Here is a 17,989-nt window from a genome sequence, read left to right as displayed (position 1 = left end):
CAAAGACCCCAGCCCAAACACATGTGCTTCACAAAGGTAACAATCAAGACTATTCTATTCATCTCTTATTACATTTCGCAAAAAGGTGATTATACATGAATTCAAACAAACAGACCCAGTGGAGGAATAATGTGGACCAAATGGCTCCACTCTCCATCAATCTCTCTCTTTCTCAGAGCAAAGGCCTATAGGCCACCATGGGGCTGCTTCATTTTCCCCAGCTCTACTGTAAACCTTAAGCCATGCAGGTTCAAACTGTCTCAGACCCCCTCGTATGGGGCCGCTGTATCCAGGCAGGCAGGCAGCACTATACGCTTGTTTGCTGAGGCAGTAATAGTAGTAAATAATACATGGCTGTGAAGCTCGTTCTCCCGTCCAGTTCACTTCATCTCACGAGTGACCTTGTGATTCCAGACTCTGAAGGCCTATCCCGGCCCCATGTTTCTTCCCTGTAGAGGGGAGGGATGTGGACACGCTACACTGGTGTCACCCTCAGGATGGAGCGGGTGACCTCGAGCAGTGGAGCTCTTTATGGCACCATGGTGACCTTCACGCCAGGAGTCCCACAGAACACCCTGTGATTGGTTAGGCTTGTCTTTATTTTATTATTCTTCCTAACTATGTGTAACCACTCTTGCTAATTGTGATACACTATATAAGTGTTTGAAATGTATCGATAAGGGTCATGGGTTTAGGAGCTAAACTAAAGTAGAGCAAACAAGTGCAGGCGTGTGAAGCGTGTTGCAATTGTTTTGGTGATTGTTCTGAGGCAGAGCAGAACCCTAACCCCTGGTACTGTTAATCACTGCATCATGTTCCTGCTGTTGACTGACTGTGTGACACTGTGTCCTCTCCAAGAAGATAGGAGAGGTAGAGGTGGGAAACAGTGAAAGAGGGATTGTGAAAGAGGTTCTCTTAGGACTTTGTGCCATACGTGGTGATCAGTGGAAAGAGACACCAGGTGATCCATCTCCAGGCCCCTCTCCCCTCTTGGGTCCAGTCCCACCTCCTCCCATCGCACCTCATGTCATCAGGAAGTGTCCACCCACTGACTAGGTGTCCCCCGTGACAGTCCACAGAGGAGAGGAGAGAGGGCTGGCCTTGGTGTAGGAAGGGAGAAATTGGGGCGAAAGAAAGGAATGTCCCCTTCACAGCTCAGTACCCCTGCGGGACACCAGAAGACCGGGGGGGGGGGGGGGGGGGGGGGGGGGGGGGTGCTCTGCGCTGTTGACGCTCCGCTGTCATTCACAGCCACGCTACTCCACTAATGGAAGCCCCTGGCAGTGGCACACACACACACGATTCACCAGTGATGGATGTGCGGCTTTGATGAAAGTGCCCCAGTACGTTTCCAACTAGTGTCGCAAGAGATCGTTAGCTAGCCCTGAACAGTCCACAACATCAAGGCTAGTGGTTTAATTATTAATGCCAGTGATATAGAGAGAAAATAGCCCTCTGGACCTGCCGGACAAATACCTGAGGTATCGTGTGCTGAAAATTCCCTGGTGTTTTGTAAGTGCTGCCATAGAATATTTCAGGACAGGTGTTGATGTCAGTCGGCAGCACAGCACAGGGTGAATTCACTGCTAGACGAGAGGACAGAATGACTTACTAATTTCACCAACATTCACATTTCCCTCACATCACTGGAGTCTTTTGCTAATCCTACAGAAACGTCACACGACTGGCCTCACATTCATGGTAACGGATTGTGAAACGTGAAAAGTTACTACCCTTGCATGCAGATGTAGTAACTTGCCCCTTCACCTACAGTACCAGTGAAAAGTTTTAGATCACCTACTTATTCAAGGGTTTATCTTTATTTTTACTATTTTCTACATTGTAGAATAATAGTGAAGCCATCACAACTATGAAATAACACATGGAATTATCTAGTAACCAAAAAAGTGTAAAACAAATCAAAATATATTTTATATTTTTATATTTGTGATTCTTCAAAGTAGCCACCCTTTGCCTTGATGACAGCTTTGCACATTCTTGGCATTCTCTCAACCAGCTTCATGAGGTCAGTCAATCAAGAACATTTTAAGTCGCACTTGAAGAAACCATGGCTCTCAACCATGGCTCTCATGAGGAAAGCCACAGGAAAGGAAGACCCAGAGTCACCTCTGCTGCAGAGGATAAGTTCATTAGAGAGTTACCAGCCTCAGAAATTGCAGCCCAAATAAATGCTTCACAGAGTTCAAGTAACAGACATCTCAACATTAACTGTTCAGAGGAGACTGTGTGAATCAGGCCTTCATGGTCTAATTGCTTCAAAGAAACCACTATTAAAACACACCAATAAGAATAAGAGACTTGCTTGGGCCAAGGAACACGAGCAATGAACATTAGACCGGCGTAAATCTGTCCTTTGGTCTGATGAGTCAAAATTTGAGATTTTTGGTTCCAACCACCGTGCCTTTGTGAGAGAGTAGGTGAACGGATGATCTCCGCATGTGTGGTTCCCACCGTGAAGCTTGGAGGAGGAGGTGTGGGTGTGCTTTGCTGGTGACACTGTCAGTGATTTATTTTGAATTCAAGGCACACTTAACCAGCATGGCTACCACAGCATTCTGCAGCGATACACCATCCCATCTGGTTTGCGCTTAGTGGGACTATCATTTGTTTTTCAACAGGACAATGACCCAACACATCTCCAGGCTATGTAAGGGCCATTTGACCAACAAGGAGAGTGATGGAGTGCTGCATCAGATGACCTGGCCTCCACAATCACCTGACCTCAACCCAATTGAGATGGTTTGGGATGATTTAGACCAAAGAATCAAGGAAAAGCAGCCAACAAGTGCTCAGCATGTGGGAACTCCTTCAAGACTGTTGGAAAATCATTCTAGGTGAAGCTGGTTGAGAGAATGCCAAGAGTGTGCAAAGCTGTCATCAAGGCAACTTTTAATAATTTGTTTAACAGTTTTTGTATGTTATTTCACTATTATTATACAATGCAGAAAATAGTAAATAAGAATGTGTTCTTAACTGACTTGCATAGTTAAATAAAAAAGTATTTTGTAGGCATTTACAAATGTCCCCATTACCAGTAAAACATAATCAAAAACGATTTATTTCACTTACTTGCTGTGCTGTTTCATTGTTCATTTCTTCAATCATTTCATTCTCAACCAGGATTTCTATGGAGCGCCGTTTGGGTCTTTGCATGTCAAAAAAGATACACTACCGTTCAAAACTTTAGGGTCGCTTAGAAATGACCTTGTTTTATAAACAAAAGCACACATTTTGTCCTTGAAATTGATCAGAAATACAGTGTAGTGTTAATGTTGTAAATGACTATTGTAGCTGGAAATGGCAGCTTTTTTATGGAATATCTACATAGGTGTACAGAGGACCATTATCAGCAACCATCACTCCTGTGTTCCAATGGCACGTTGTGTTAGTTAATCCAAGTTTATCATTTTAAAAGGCTAATTGATCATTAGAAAACTATTTTACAATTATGTTAGCACAGCTGAAAACTGTTGGACTGATTAAAGAAGCAATAAATTTGGCCTTCTTTAGACTAATTGAGTATCTGGAGCATCAGCTTTTGTGGGTTTGATTACAGGCTCTAAATGGCCAGAAACAAAGAACTTTCTTCTGAAACGCGTCACTCTATTCTTGTTCTGAGAAATTAAGGCTATTCCATGTGAGAAATTGCTAAGAAACTGAAGATCGGGTACAGCGCTGTGTACTACTCCCGTCATAGAACAGCGCAAACAGGCGCTAAACAGAATAGAAAGAGGAGTGCGAGGCCCCGGTGCACAACTGAGCAAGAGGACAAGTACATTAGAGTGTTTAGTTTGAGAAACAGACGCCTCACGAGACCTTAACTGGCAGCTTCATTAAATAGTACCAGCAAAACACCAGTCTCAATTTCAACAGTGAAGAGGCGACTCTGGGATGCTGGACTTCTAGGCAGAGTTCCTCGGTCCAGTGTCTGTGTTCTTTTGCCCATCTTTTATTTTTTTTGGCCAGTCTGAGATATGGCTTTTCTTTGCAACTTTGCCAAAAGGCCAGCATCCCGGAGTTGCCTCTTCACTGTTGACGTTGAGACTGGTGTTTTGCGGGTACTATTTAATGAATCTGCCAGTTGGGGGATGAATACTTTTGCAAGGCACTGTATGTCACAATGATTCATCGATACGTATGCTATGATGCTGATAAAGTTGTCTCGCGCACCTACAGTGCTGGTCATAAAAAAAAGCTAGCTAGCTCATGGATGCAAACAATGTTCTTCCCCAAAAACATAGCAAAACAACAATCTGTTTCAGTAGCTATAGTTAGCTAGCTAACTATATAACTAGGTGTCATCATCTAAAATAACCCTAATTTTCAAGACGGTTCTTATTTGATGAATGGTGGTCGGACACATCTGTGTGAAGCTAGCCACAATAAGGATTAGCCACAATAGTGGACTTTGCGGTTAGTCTTCAAAATAAAATGATGGCATAATTCTACTATTTGTATTCATTTGCATCACTGTCAATGACATACTTTTATTTTGAAGGCAAACCGCAAATTCCACTATTGTGCCTCATCCTTATTGTGGCTAGCTTCACAACACATAACCCGGTCCGGTCGAGCCTCACTAGCCAAATGAAGCTAACTCGCTGCTTATAACGTTAGCTTTGGGCAACTGGGTTAAGTAGCTGGCTAGCTATTTATTTTCATGAACTGAAGTTCAATTTCAATAGGCGAACAACAAGTGGCAACCTAGCTAATACTTACTCACAATGATTCCTAAATCATTGCTAAGAACAATGAAAATGACTGCAGTTTCTATTGGTCATTGTTTTCAGACGGGATGTATTGGTGCTAGCTAGGTACCAAGCTAAAGCTAGCTACCCCAGAAGTTGGGGTCGAACAAACGATGTTTTATTACCAACGCGGTATTGAAAACACATTGTTCGTGGCCGGTGTTTACAGACTTTTTTGTACAGCTTTGACAGTGCTACTGTACCTTTTTTGACACGCAAAGACCCAAACGGCATTCCATAGTATGTATGTCATGAAGCTAATAGCAGTGACGCTATTACTGTGTAAATCCGGTAAAGGCAACATCTGAAAAATAGCACATTTTTTGTGTGTACCGGTGCTCGACCAGTCGACCAGAAAGCCAACATCACCCACGACAGAGAATGGTTGATTGTCAAGGGCAATGAACTCAATTATCATGGCTTTAATGGATTTCGCCTTTGAGTTGTCTCGCAGAAATTTTCTTACTCTTTCAAATGACTGCTCGACTTGTTGACTACTCGATCCACAAATGAGACATTGTAGGCTAGGTTAGGGATGCTGTGTTGCAGGTGCAGCGCAAAATTGTACGTGGCGTCATCACGTCATGTAACTATGTTACATAGGTATGCACCGCAGCTTTGACATCAGTTTTTAAACATCGCTGTTAAACTAGACTTCGGGCTGATACCGATGTTGGCATCTTTAGCTTATATCGGCCGATTCCGATACATCATGCATCCCTAGTTGTAACGTATTTAAATCTGTGTTGCTGGTATGTCTTATTCCTTCAGCTCGGCTGCATTGCTAAGAACATGTTTCTAGAACATTCTAGAAAAACTTACTACACAGGTTCTTAACAATTCCAGCTCTATTCAGCCTTGTTTTGTACCAACCTTGCGGTTAAATAGCATGAAACAAATGGCCCAATGTGCCTCTCGCATTCTAATGACCCTTCAGATAGAGACAGAGAGACCCCTCTGAAAGAATTCAGTCCTCACTATGGCCCACCACCACCAACAGACAATCATGGTGACACCACCCAAACACTGCCATGTACCCCAACATAAAAGGACAACTCCAGCAGCCTCCACATGACCCGACTCCTAATTAGGCAGGATTGTATTGTCAGTGATACCGCAGCTTGGCAGAAGCCTCTAAAACATGTGCTTGGCCTTTAGAGTCCCTGATGAGCTGTCTGAGACCAGAGCATGATGCATTCCCTTTCCACTGCACAGTGCCATACTCTCTCCAAACAGATTGTTGTTTATTGTTTGTTATTTAGCAGACAGTCTTATCCAGAGCGATTTATAGGAGTGAGTGCATACATATTTTTTTTTAACTGGTCCCCCATGGCAATTGAACCCACAACTCTGGCATTGCAAGCACCATGCTCTACCAACTGAGCCACACGGAACATTTTGGGACAATGTACTAATGAAACAGATCCCAAAAGATTGTTTTTGAGTGGAATTTGAAGAAAAATCATCAGGCTGCTGGGGAGATCCAGCTCAGTCTTGTGACTTCAGCATAGCACCTTCAGCAGAGAGAGAGAGACAGCAGAGAAACATTGGATCTAGTTACAGACAAAAGGAAAACCCGAAATGGCTTAGCACAAGTACAAATCTTCCCAGGCAGACATATCTTCTGCATTTCTAGACTCGCAGCCAACCACAGACCTTCCCCCTTGGCCACGTTATCTAAATAGAGTGTAGAGAAAAGCAGAAACAGTCCCTTGAGAAAGCGTCCGGAAAGTGGGCAGAGTGGGAATCTGTGCAAAGCAAATCGTTTTCCATATCTTTCCTAAAATTACCTCAAGACAAATACCTGCAGAGAAATCAATGAGTCATCAGGGCCAGAGAGCATCCCCATGTCAACTCCGTTCACTGTTTGCCTTCCTCATCCAGGCGTCTGCCCAGGTGACTGACACTTTTACTAGATACATGATAAATATAAATGGGGATAACGCCTACAGTCTCTGCTAATAGGTGTTCCTGTGTGTGTGTGTGTGTGTGTTTTCACCTGTCTGCGTCAATCAATCCATTCTGTATCGAACCTGATGATGCACTGATATCATCAGGTTCGAATAATTTATTCAAAGAATAACATGCAAATGAATCTGCAGTCGTCCCAATGAGTTGGCTCTTGCTTCCTTGTGTTGACGAATACGGAGAAAGGCTGAAAATAAGGTCAGGCTAGGCAGCAGTGAAGCAGTGAAAAGCACAAAGAGTGCTGAGAGAGTACATGAAAGGACTAATGTAGGGGGAGAGAGAGAACGAGAAAGAAAAAGCATTTTGTGGAGTGGGCAGAATTCAAGGCTTTGACAAGGAATAGAACTGACTCCGGAACATTCTTTGGTGATTGCAAAAAATGTGCCCATTGGCATTGAACAACAACGAGGGCCCAGAGTAGACCTTGTCTAAAGGACTTAACTCACTCTTCCCTCGTTGGTTGAAGACAAGGGCTTTCGAGGACCGAGACAGTCAGTCCTTTATCGCAGGAACACATCACTTTCTTCCATGAAGTTAGAAAGGTTTAACTTAGGCTACTTATACCTAGTTTCTAGTGGGGCAGAAGCAGCAACAGTCAAATGCAGCGAGTAGGAGATGTCACTGGGCTCCGTCAGGTTCCATATCAGTCAAACCTAAGACATAGAGCTACAATATCATCCCAAGATATGTCCAGCAAAAGGAGAGAGAGTCATCTTCAATTTGATTTCTCTCTGTGCAAGTCAAGGTTGGGAATCCACAATTATACCAATATTTTCTCTTAGTATTTTTATGATCCTATTTGGGAGATGTAGCCTACCATTCTAATACGCATGTTGGAAGGAACTCAAAGTGTGGAAACCGGTTTTCAAGGTAACAGCCTTGACTGAGGATTGAGTTACCTGTATTGCATCATGGCACGCCGTATTTCAACAGAGTGAATCTGGTATGTTTTGAGTGGGAGGAAATACTATGAGATGGTTTGGTATTCTTAGTTGTAATCATGTGCAGACACAGGACAAGCCAACACTAGTTTGAACAAAATTTTACAAATCCCAGCTGAAGAGACCATCTAGCCAATACAAAGTTATCTTACAAAACAAGGTAATAAACTGTTGTATCCAGGCCCTTCACCACCTGTTGACAGTCAGCAGAGAAATGGTCTCTTATTAGAACAGCAAGAAAGCCTAAGGGTGGGGTGGGGGAGCAGTGTAGGAGGGGCGGGGTGTGAGAAGGACATTTATGGCGCAGGGCAGCAGCAGGGGTCAGAGGGTTGCTGTGAGTAAAGCCAGTCAAGCTCCCAAGTCAAAAACCAGCTTCAGCCCCCAAGCTCCAGTCACGCAACCAACACCTAAGCCTGCCAAGCAAAAGGTTCACTGTTGAACTAGGTCAGTGGCAGGGGGGGGGGGTGATTCTACCTACTGTTCACCTGCAACGCTGGGTGCCATCATGGTGAACCAGCCATTGTTGATGCCAAACCGCCTGAACAGAGATAATGGAAATGTACAGGTTTTGAGCAGCCTGGCTGGCTGGAGGCCACTGTCAGGGAATCAGAGAGTTTAGGGAGGCACTAGAGAATCAGGCCACCAATCAGATCCCTCCCCTGCTCCTGTAGTTTCCCTAGCCAACACACCGTGTGGTGGAACACTGTGTTGCCTTGTTGACGCGGAAGGGCACTGTGCTGGTCACTGAACACCGTTACCAGTAGACTGCTAGCCTCTCACATCCCTGTACTGTTGAGCGGAGCCCTTTTCTTCTCCGTGAGTGGAATGTTTTTTTTTTTTTTTACACGTGTGTGTGGGTAGTGGCTTGCAGTGCACCCCATCACTCACTCACCTAAACAGTTTCATACTGTGTAACATTTACACCCTCCCCGGCAGTAGCAGCCCTCAGCAACATGTTTACTACCTACCTACCTACCTACCAGGGTTTCCATGAGGAAAATGTGACTGGGAAGATGTGTATTTATTTATTTCATTTGATACATTTACCAGATCCATATTCATTGGGTGCATAACCCATTAGGGCATCCACCCACCGTGCTCAGAATGACACAAATCACATTTTGATTATGGTAATACATCTTAACAGAACATGCAACTAATGTAATGAAGCAGCCAATAAAATGTCATTTTCAAACATTTGCCAAAATGTAATTTGCAGAAAAACACAATTTTAAACAGCGCACCTGGGAAAACACTATTCTAAACAGCACAACTGATAGCAGTTCCACAAGTGACAGGAAAATCTCTGTTAGGAACTTAGAAAGAGGGGGAATCTAAAGATGCAACAACTGGGATGGGTTGCTAACACGACTAGGATTGTGCCTTTGGCTTCTGGACAACGAAAGAAAGTTCATATGAAAACCAATAGAGCAGGAGAGAAATGGCATGGCGTTGGGTCCAATAGGGAAGTAAATGGAAATGCATTTGCCAAAATTACATAATTACACCTGCCTAAACAGAATAAAAAAAATAATCATTACAAATACTTCACCAGAAAGCATGACTTAGCCACAGAGGAATAAAGGATCATTAGCTTCTATTAAAAAAAATAGCTGTGGATTGTTTCAAATCACAAGCTCGTAGGCCTATGCCTATTCGGGAATAAGCCTAGCTGATTATTGAGTTGCGGCTGTCAGTGAAAAGCATCTGAAATATGTGCGAAGATAATGTGTCTTGAGTGAAATTTAAAATGTTGAGGCAAGAAAAGGGGAGGGACCACAACACAGGTGAAGTTTTAAAAGTGTGTGCCAGGCGTCCATGAAAAGGTCACCATCATGGTTAAAGTGTTCTACTCATAACTCCGAGGTTAAGTTAACAGTCAGATCATGAGGATAGTGATGGCCTGCACTCATGACGTTACAAGGGTCAGATCAATTGTCCGGTCCATTTCCACAGGGCAGGTTCATGTTTACCCTTTCATAACTGGTTACTACATCACAGAGCAGTGAGGATCAGATAGTCCACTCTGGATAGTGCAGATGGGAGATCATATAGAAAGACAACCAGGCAGTAACTCTTACTCCTCTTGTGTTCAGGTTGCAGTAAGGAAAGTAGTTGTAAGGAGTCGTAATCCCCCAGAGAGCTTGATGATGATTAGACGGCATCATGACTTCACACGGTCAGGTCATCTAACCTGACATGCTGACAACACATCATGCAGATGCAGAACTGTGCCACTGCCATGGCAGCTATTTATAAACTGCACCTTCATTTGAGCAGCGGAAATACAAGGAATCGTGCTGATAAGAATAGTAATACCCTAGCCTTTAAAAAAATGTAGGATTTCTGTTCACTTCACTTACTGTCAGCCGGTCCTAGGCTCTGTATGCCTGGCTGTGTCATTAGTAGTGATTGATGCAGCTACATATCGCAATATTATTTTGGCCGATATTATAGCGATACTTTGACTCCAAGTATTGATTTGTAAGATTTTCTTATATATTTTTTTAAGTGTGTTAGCTTGCACTAGTCGGCTGTACCTGCACCTGTTTTTCAACCTAGAGCCTGTTCTCCATCTTTTAAATAGTGAGCCGTCATGTTTTCAGCACTTCTATTCCATGACTGACAAAAACTACTTTTGCTTTCTCTTGTCTCTCTGCAGCAGTCAAATGGTGAGCAATAGGTTTGGAACATCAAATCGCAATAAAAATCGCAGTATTGAATCACAATACATATAGAATCGTGAGAATCGAAATACATATCGTATCGGCACCTATGTATTGTGATAATATAATATCGTGAGGTCCCTGGCAATTCCCTGCCCTAGTCATTAGCGACCAGTTTTTTTAAGAACAGTGTCAAGCACTACATACCGCCTGTGCCTGGCCACATAGTTGACATAATAACAGATGAGGCATTTACTGTCACCCGGTGAGTTCTAAACCTGTTCTAAAGAACAGGAAGTCAACGTCCATTCCTGCTCTGAACATGAACAATACACACCACTACTTAATGAGCAGGTTATGAAATTGAGTTGAGCTGCCATCCATAACCCAGCCGGTGTTAGGAGGTAAGCCCTTGCCAGTCTGAGCTTGCCCTCCCCAGTCCCATGTGCTGAGTTACCATGGCAGGGCTGGTACACGGCGAAACCGTACAGTACTGCCCTATCAGGACCTTGGAATTTTCCTTTAACCTTTCCGTGGTTTACAATCACACCCGAGAGAGAGAGAGAGAGAGAGAGAGAGAGAGACAGAGAGAGAGAGACAGAGAGAGAGAGAGACAGAGACAGAGAGACAGAGAGACAGAGACAGAGAGAGAGAGACAGAGAGAGAGAGACAGAGAGAGAAAGAGAGAGAGAGAGAGAGAAGCCCACATCTCAGTGATGTCGTCGCTGAACGCTTTCTGACCCTGGCCACGTCCTCTGGCTACTCAGGCCACCAGGCTATTTAGAGTGCACATGACTTTACTACAAAGAGTGGAGGTCATTTAGTATGAGGCAGGCTTCCGCCTCAACCGGTTGGTCCGCCAACAGTGAGGGTTTGTTGTGGAAAAGTCATGCATTTATCACCCAGATCATCAGATGGATGGGCTTTAGGGATAAATAAACAACAACATAATAACAACAGAATCACATGTAAAGTGCTGCCTCGGACATTATTAACTGGGTGGTTCAAGCCCTGAATGCTGATTGGCTGAAAGCCGTATGACAAAAAAAAATGTATTTGTACTGCTTTAATTACGTTGGTAACAAATAATAGCAATAAGACACCTAGGATGTTTGTGGTAAGCCACGTTGCGTCGTACCCTAAGAACAACCCCTAGACGTGGCATATTGGCCATGTACCACACCCCCTCGTGCCTTATTGCTTAATTCTATTCAATTAATCTATTCATATCTACATCTAATGGTTCTCCTGACACACAGCAATGCCGATCAGACTGGCTATTTAAACCTCAGGGTTTAAGTATCTCAATACATATTCCACACGCACGCACTGGCGCATACACACACTCTCCACGCCTTTGACAGAAGAGGAGTCTGTACTCTGTTGGCCTAGCACGCACTGTATATGATCATGCAAGACCACTCTTTGGGCTGTGAAGTGTTATCTGCTAGAGAATGTGTTCATTTACCATGGCTCAGGGCTGATGAAGACTTGGACCGTTGCCCACTCAACCTGACCAGACTTGAATTTACAACTGAACCAACTGCAACCTTCTCGCTCTCTCATTAATCGCTGTTTTACAAACTTCTACTACAAACGGTCCAGAAAAGATGGTAGGGGAAACGGTGCCATTGTAGGGGAATCCGCCCCACGGCCATTGTTATTATTATTGTTATTGTTTGTTGATGAAGCGGAGGTAAAGAACATAACATGGTAAAAGTATATATTACTCTGTTCTATCGCCTGTACAATGAAAGAAAAAAACGTATTTGTTTTTTGCAGTAACTCCTTTCTTGTTGTACTGTCGCAAACAGACGTGGCAGTTTGACCATTAAGGATTCCAGCTTTAAATCATCTAAATGATTATGAACGTTCATCTTATGTTTTTTCAGGAAAGAAATCTTCAGGCCCATTTCGTCTTAACACAATACCCTGAGTGTACAAAATACTAGGAACAACTTCCTAATATTGAGTTTGCACCCCCTTTTGCCGTCAGAACAGCCTCAATTCATCGGGGCGTGGACAAAACAAGGTGTCGAAAGCATTCCACTGGGATGCTGGCCCAATGCTTCCAAAAGTTGTGTCAAGTTGGCCGGATGTTCTTTGGGTGGTGGACCATTCTTGATACACAAGGGAAACTGTTGAGTGTGAAAACCCCAGCAGCGTTGCAGTTCTTGACACACTCAAACCGTGCGCCTAGGACCTACTACCATACCCTGTTCCAAAGGAACTTAAATCTTTTGTCTTGCCCATTCACCCTCTGTATGGCACACATACACAATCCATGTCTCAACTGTCTCAATTATTCTTTGACCTGTCTCCTCCCCTTCATCTACAATGATTGATGTCACCCTTTCAATCCACTTCAATAAGGGACCATAACTTTCACCTAGATTCACCTGGTCAGTCTGTTCAGGTGTTCCTAATGTTTTATACACACCATAAAAAACATAAACATCAAAAACTAACTTGCAAGCCTGTTGACCCTACATTCACACAATCTGTCTCCTAATCCATCAACAATAGGCTACCTGCAGATCCATTGTTTGCCCGTGGCAGTGGTACAGTACAATGACCTGGAGGATGCTGACTATGGCCAAATGCCTGATTGCACATTTAAATAGTAAAGCAGGTGGTGGTGAATATCATCAGGGGACGGGCACACCTGGCAACCCAGTTCCAACTTCTCTTTGCATAAGTCAGCCTCATCAGACAGTCTGCTGCTGTCCTGGCCTCTGCAGCATTATGATGACCTGTCTCAACAGTCATCTGCTTTAGTGGCCAGGAAAAGCAAACACACACGGCAGACTACAAAGTGAAGCAGCTGCCTGTGCTCCTAAAGTTTCCAGAGTAAATTTGTGCATCCCAAATGGCCCCCTATTCCCTATATAGTGCACTACTTTTGACCAGAGCCTATGGGTGCTGAATCTGCGTTTCGACCTTTCTCAGCTCTAACATGTCATTTACTCCCATAGGCATAATGTTAAAGCCCTTGATGTATTTCCCCAAGCAAGGTACAGAATATGAAACAGCCACATGATGGTGTTGTCAATATCATTAGAGTTGTTGTGATGAATACAAAACACTAGGATAATAATTCATTAAGGACATAACTCAATCTTAATCTTAAAGGCAAAACAGTAAGGCTTGACTATACATAACCCATTCTTTCATAATATCATATTTCTAGACGAGTTTAAAAACCACGGCTAATTTCAAAAAGAAAATGCAAAAAGATACGACATTTGCATGTTGGCACAGCAAAAGATGAGTCATAGGACAAGAGATAATAAAAACACAATAAAAAGCAAAAACATTTTCTCCTTATTGACTTAGAAGTACACAGCCTGAATATGTAGACAACCAACTGCGTGATGTAGTCAGTGTGTGCCTCACGAGTCCATGCAAAGGCTAACCTTTGATGCCAGTTGTGCAATCAGCCGAAGACGTATTAGTCTGCGTCAATTATTGATATCTAATCACCTGTTTCATAGTTGCTGCAGAAAATTGGCTCAAATTAAGATCCTGCGTCTGTACTTTTGAGCAGAGCTCATCAGGGCAAAGGTAGTGCACTATGAAAGGGAATAGGGTGCCATTTGGGAAGCACATAGAGGCTCAGAGCGAAGGGGAGGGGAGCGGTACAGTGATCCGTGACAGTGCATCCTCAGGCCTCCCTGAGGAGAAGCCTCAGAGCTTTAAAGCCTCAGCCGGATGATGGATCTCTGGGGCTTTGGGAGAGGAAGCAACCATTCACATCCTCAGTGACAAACCACACAGCCAGGCAGTGACACACACAAAACCGCCCAGTAACACTTCTGGGAGATTAGACTCCTTAATCCTCATTTGATTTGATCATTTTGAGTGATGAACAAATTGAAACATGAAAATATTGAATATGTTCCAAATGGATATGGGTAATGAACATTAAAGGGTGGGTGGTATCTTTCAGGATGACCCTCATATGATAATGTGAGCAAATTTGAAAATATAGGGGAAATGCTACTCCGAGATCAACATTGTGTTAACTTTAGCTCCACCAATTGGTCAAAACTGGTTGAATCAACGTTGTTTCCACGTCATTGTAATTAACAACAACAAAATGTATATTCGATGACTTTGAATCATGGTGAAAAACTGATTGGGTTTGCAGAAACTCATCAAGGTAAGGAACTTCCATCTCTTTTTCACTCAACGTTGAACCTAAATCCAATGACAAGGTGCATTTTTCTGTTGATTTCACGTTGAACTCACATTAGTTGACAACTCAAACAAATGTAAATTAAAACCAGACATCGAAATGATGTCTGTGCCCAGTGGGTTGTATATGATGGTAATCCACTCAAATCCATTTAAAAACATAAGAGGTAAAGAAAGAAGCACCCTTATCAGTGATAAGAATCATCTCTGTAACAGTTTCATTGATTGGTTTCCCAGATTAGCACCATTTCAAATAGGGCTAAAAGATACAGTAATGTCACAGTGAACATCCAAACACATAAGCTACTGTCTGACACTTCTCTTCAAAGTGTCCTGTGGATCGTGCCCAGTTTAAACCAGCATCGAACCCCCCTGAGCAAAAACAAAGGCCAGTCTTATCCATCATCTTCAGTCAATCGGTACACAGCATAGCCAAAGCTAAATTAATTTATTCCATCTGAGAGACAGGGAGGGGTACGGTAGGAAGTCCTCATTTCATAGACATAGCCTAACGCATTTGCTCTAGTTACAGAATAGGTCTGCACTTTAGGGCTGACAGGTGACTCAGCCCATATCACGGAAGCTGAACACATAACACTGCAGTATTCCATCACGACAGGACAGCTCTGTGTCTGTGTAATAATACACAGCATTTCATTGCAGAGAGAGAGACTGCTGAGCAAAGTGAGGACTCTGTCTGGTGCAGTGGGCTATATTGTTTCTCTGTCTGACTAAATCTGGGAACATAAGACTTCCGTTTCGAAGCTGATATGACCATAATACATTTGACGACTGAGCCAGGAGTCCTTTTGGACAACAACTCTCTCAGCAACCAGAATCAAATGAACCACTGACTGGCAGCTGTTAAAACCACATTCTGTATGATGTAGGCTATGATGAAACAAACTACAGAAATTAATTTGCTATGTATGTATCTCATTAATATTAGGGGAAGAACATAACTGGGCTACATAATAGCACAGGCTTTTAAATATTTACATCAAAATGGATAATTACATTTGATGAAGCATTTCCAAAAAAATTTAATAAAAATGGATTGAGATGGATCTGCAAATACTACAGGACATAAGATCCAGCATGATCAATTTCTAAACTAGAACTATGTGGTTCAAGCAGGGTTGTGTGTAAGTAGGCCTGATCTTTAGATCCTCTTGACTGGACAAGTCTTGAGTAGACCAGGTGAAGTGGGAAGGTGGTAATTACCAGTTGTAAAGTCGTAAAAACCAGTTGGATGCATTCACATGCTTTGAACTTGTTGAGTAAGGCTGATTGGCCAATGGCCAACAAGCTGCTTCCACCATAAACTAAAAGTACAGCTAACATGCTTGTAAACAAATTATATTGTTTAAAAAATATATTAATAGATTGCTTCTAATAAATAATGTTTAGTTGTTTCCATTTAACTATAGAAAATGATGTTATCGAGGTAATTTCCTTAGTAGGTGACGGCAGAGGTCATCATGTGGGATAAATCAGACCTCACTGATGATAAACGAGTTTCTTACTTATTACCAGTTGGAGGGGCGTTCAAGATATTTTCCCCAGTCGTATGTGGTAAATACCACCTTCCCACATCGTTTTGAACGCAGCATTGGTCGTGATCTAGGCTGCTTAGAAGCAGCAGCAGTGGCGGCAGTAGCAGTCACATGATGCAACCAAAAGAAGGGAGTGTAGCTGTCGCTCATGCACGTCACTGGAACCGCCTCCGTACTACTACGCATAACTGCAGAAAGCACATGACTGCAGCAACTACGTGTTCTATAATTCTGGTCACGAGAATCGAGTACTATTACAATGACCATATAGCACTGTCAACCCAACAACCCGAATAAATGAACATGCAACAGTATGTAACACCGCAACGAATCTAATTATACAATGCTAATATCACTAATGCGAATCAGATCCAGAATGTTTCACCCTAATTATTTTGTTACACTAGGACAGACACTTTTGGGAACTACCGGTAACAAGGTTTTGTAACAATAGCTCGGTGCTTACGCAAACGATTAGCTACGAATACATAATCGCATTAATTTTTCACAGACGGGCACAATATTACGCATTTGTCAATCTCATCGTCATTCTTGCAGCACCTGAAACTCCAAGGACGTCGACCATCATTCTCGTTGCATTGAAGTTGCTAAACTTTGAACCGTGAGAGGCGTACTATACAGAAACAGCAGCCTACCGGTCTAGTTGAAATATCTTTAGTTTTCAGATGGCTGGTGATGTTAAAACAGTAGACTAGTCAACACAAGCAAATTGCATTGTTTTGCAACAGAAACATGAATCAAAACATAACCTTGCTTCCGTCCCGTAACGACCCATTGCTTATAGATTGTTGGCTATTAACGTAGATAGGATGGGGGGAAAATTGCATTGTAGTAGTAGAACCAACATAACAAATGCATCAATATTTCTAGATAACGTTAGTCAAACCTTTGTATAAAAAATATTACCAAAATATCCGTATTTTACAGTTATTTCAATATCAAATGTTTAAAGAGCCACAAGTCACATTCATGCCATTAGTACTAACGTTAGTCTCTAATTTGGCACGACTGACGTTAGTAAAACAATTGTAAGAAGGAGTAAAAGTAGAGTAAACGTTTTAAAAGCGACATATACATTGTTATGTCGCTGTTAAAACCAAAATCATTTAGCACAAACAAAACTATTCAACTAAATGTTTTATGACGTCCTATCACCACGTTGTATGCGCTAATGACATTTCCTTAAAACTCCACGTGAAGCCCAGGCGTCAAGGTTTGAAGACGCCGGTTAGCTATCGAGAGCGGTGATGCTTACAGCCAGACATGAAGATGAAATTACGCATGCTTCTGCGAATAACATGCAAACATGAAACTCCGGGAATGTAGTCCTGACCCTGCACATATAGAATATGAACATCCCTTACCTGGCTCCCGGAGTTTTCTGTCAGGTAATTGAAGACAAAGGAAGTGAGCTCCTCATCTAACAGTGAAGCGCAGTCCGCCATTTTCTAGAGAATGAGAGCGGAGAAGTCAGAGAGCGGAGTATACAGGCAAAGACTGTATGTAGTACAGTGTGATACAGGTCTGTTCACATGCAGTTGCAGCTAGTCGCCGGTTGAGGGCGTTGTTATCGACTGCATAGACTGAATACAGATATACTATTACCGAGCCTAGTAAGTAATGATGTCATAACACTGTTTGAATAAGCAAATTAGATACATTTACCCACGAAAGGTGCAAATCAATCGATATGTAGGCATATTGACCTTGACATAAGTAATGCTTGGAAAAACTACATTGATATGAGCAAAATATGAATTTCTGCCAGGCTAGAATGGACTCAGAATGCGTGTGGTGACTACGATGATGACTCAGACACGCAAAGCAACTAATCTGTTTACACAACAAGCATAACAATTTAAAGTACTGCA

The 17,989-nt window shown here is 42.7% G+C and overlaps 1 protein-coding gene across 1 annotated transcript in view; it reads right to left on the bottom strand.

Moving 5' to 3' along the window:
- The window catches only part of LOC109864568 (peroxisome proliferator-activated receptor gamma coactivator 1-beta), a 58,457-nt gene extending 40,814 nt beyond the window's left edge, over positions 1–17,643 (bottom strand). Inside the window, exon 1 of the mRNA XM_020452417.2 lies at positions 17,483–17,643. Coding sequence (XP_020308006.1) covers positions 17,483–17,563 — 81 coding nt within the window. The 5' untranslated portion in view covers positions 17,564–17,643. The remainder of the gene's footprint in view (positions 1–17,482) is intronic.
- Positions 17,644–17,989: the final 346 nt, after the last annotated feature.

Source organism: Oncorhynchus kisutch, linkage group LG19 (genome assembly GCF_002021735.2).
Source record: "Oncorhynchus kisutch isolate 150728-3 linkage group LG19, Okis_V2, whole genome shotgun sequence".
Taxonomy (NCBI): Eukaryota; Metazoa; Chordata; class Actinopteri; order Salmoniformes; family Salmonidae; genus Oncorhynchus; species Oncorhynchus kisutch.
The sequence above is the reverse complement of the archived record's forward strand: the minus strand, read 5'-3'. Positions and strand labels throughout refer to the sequence as shown.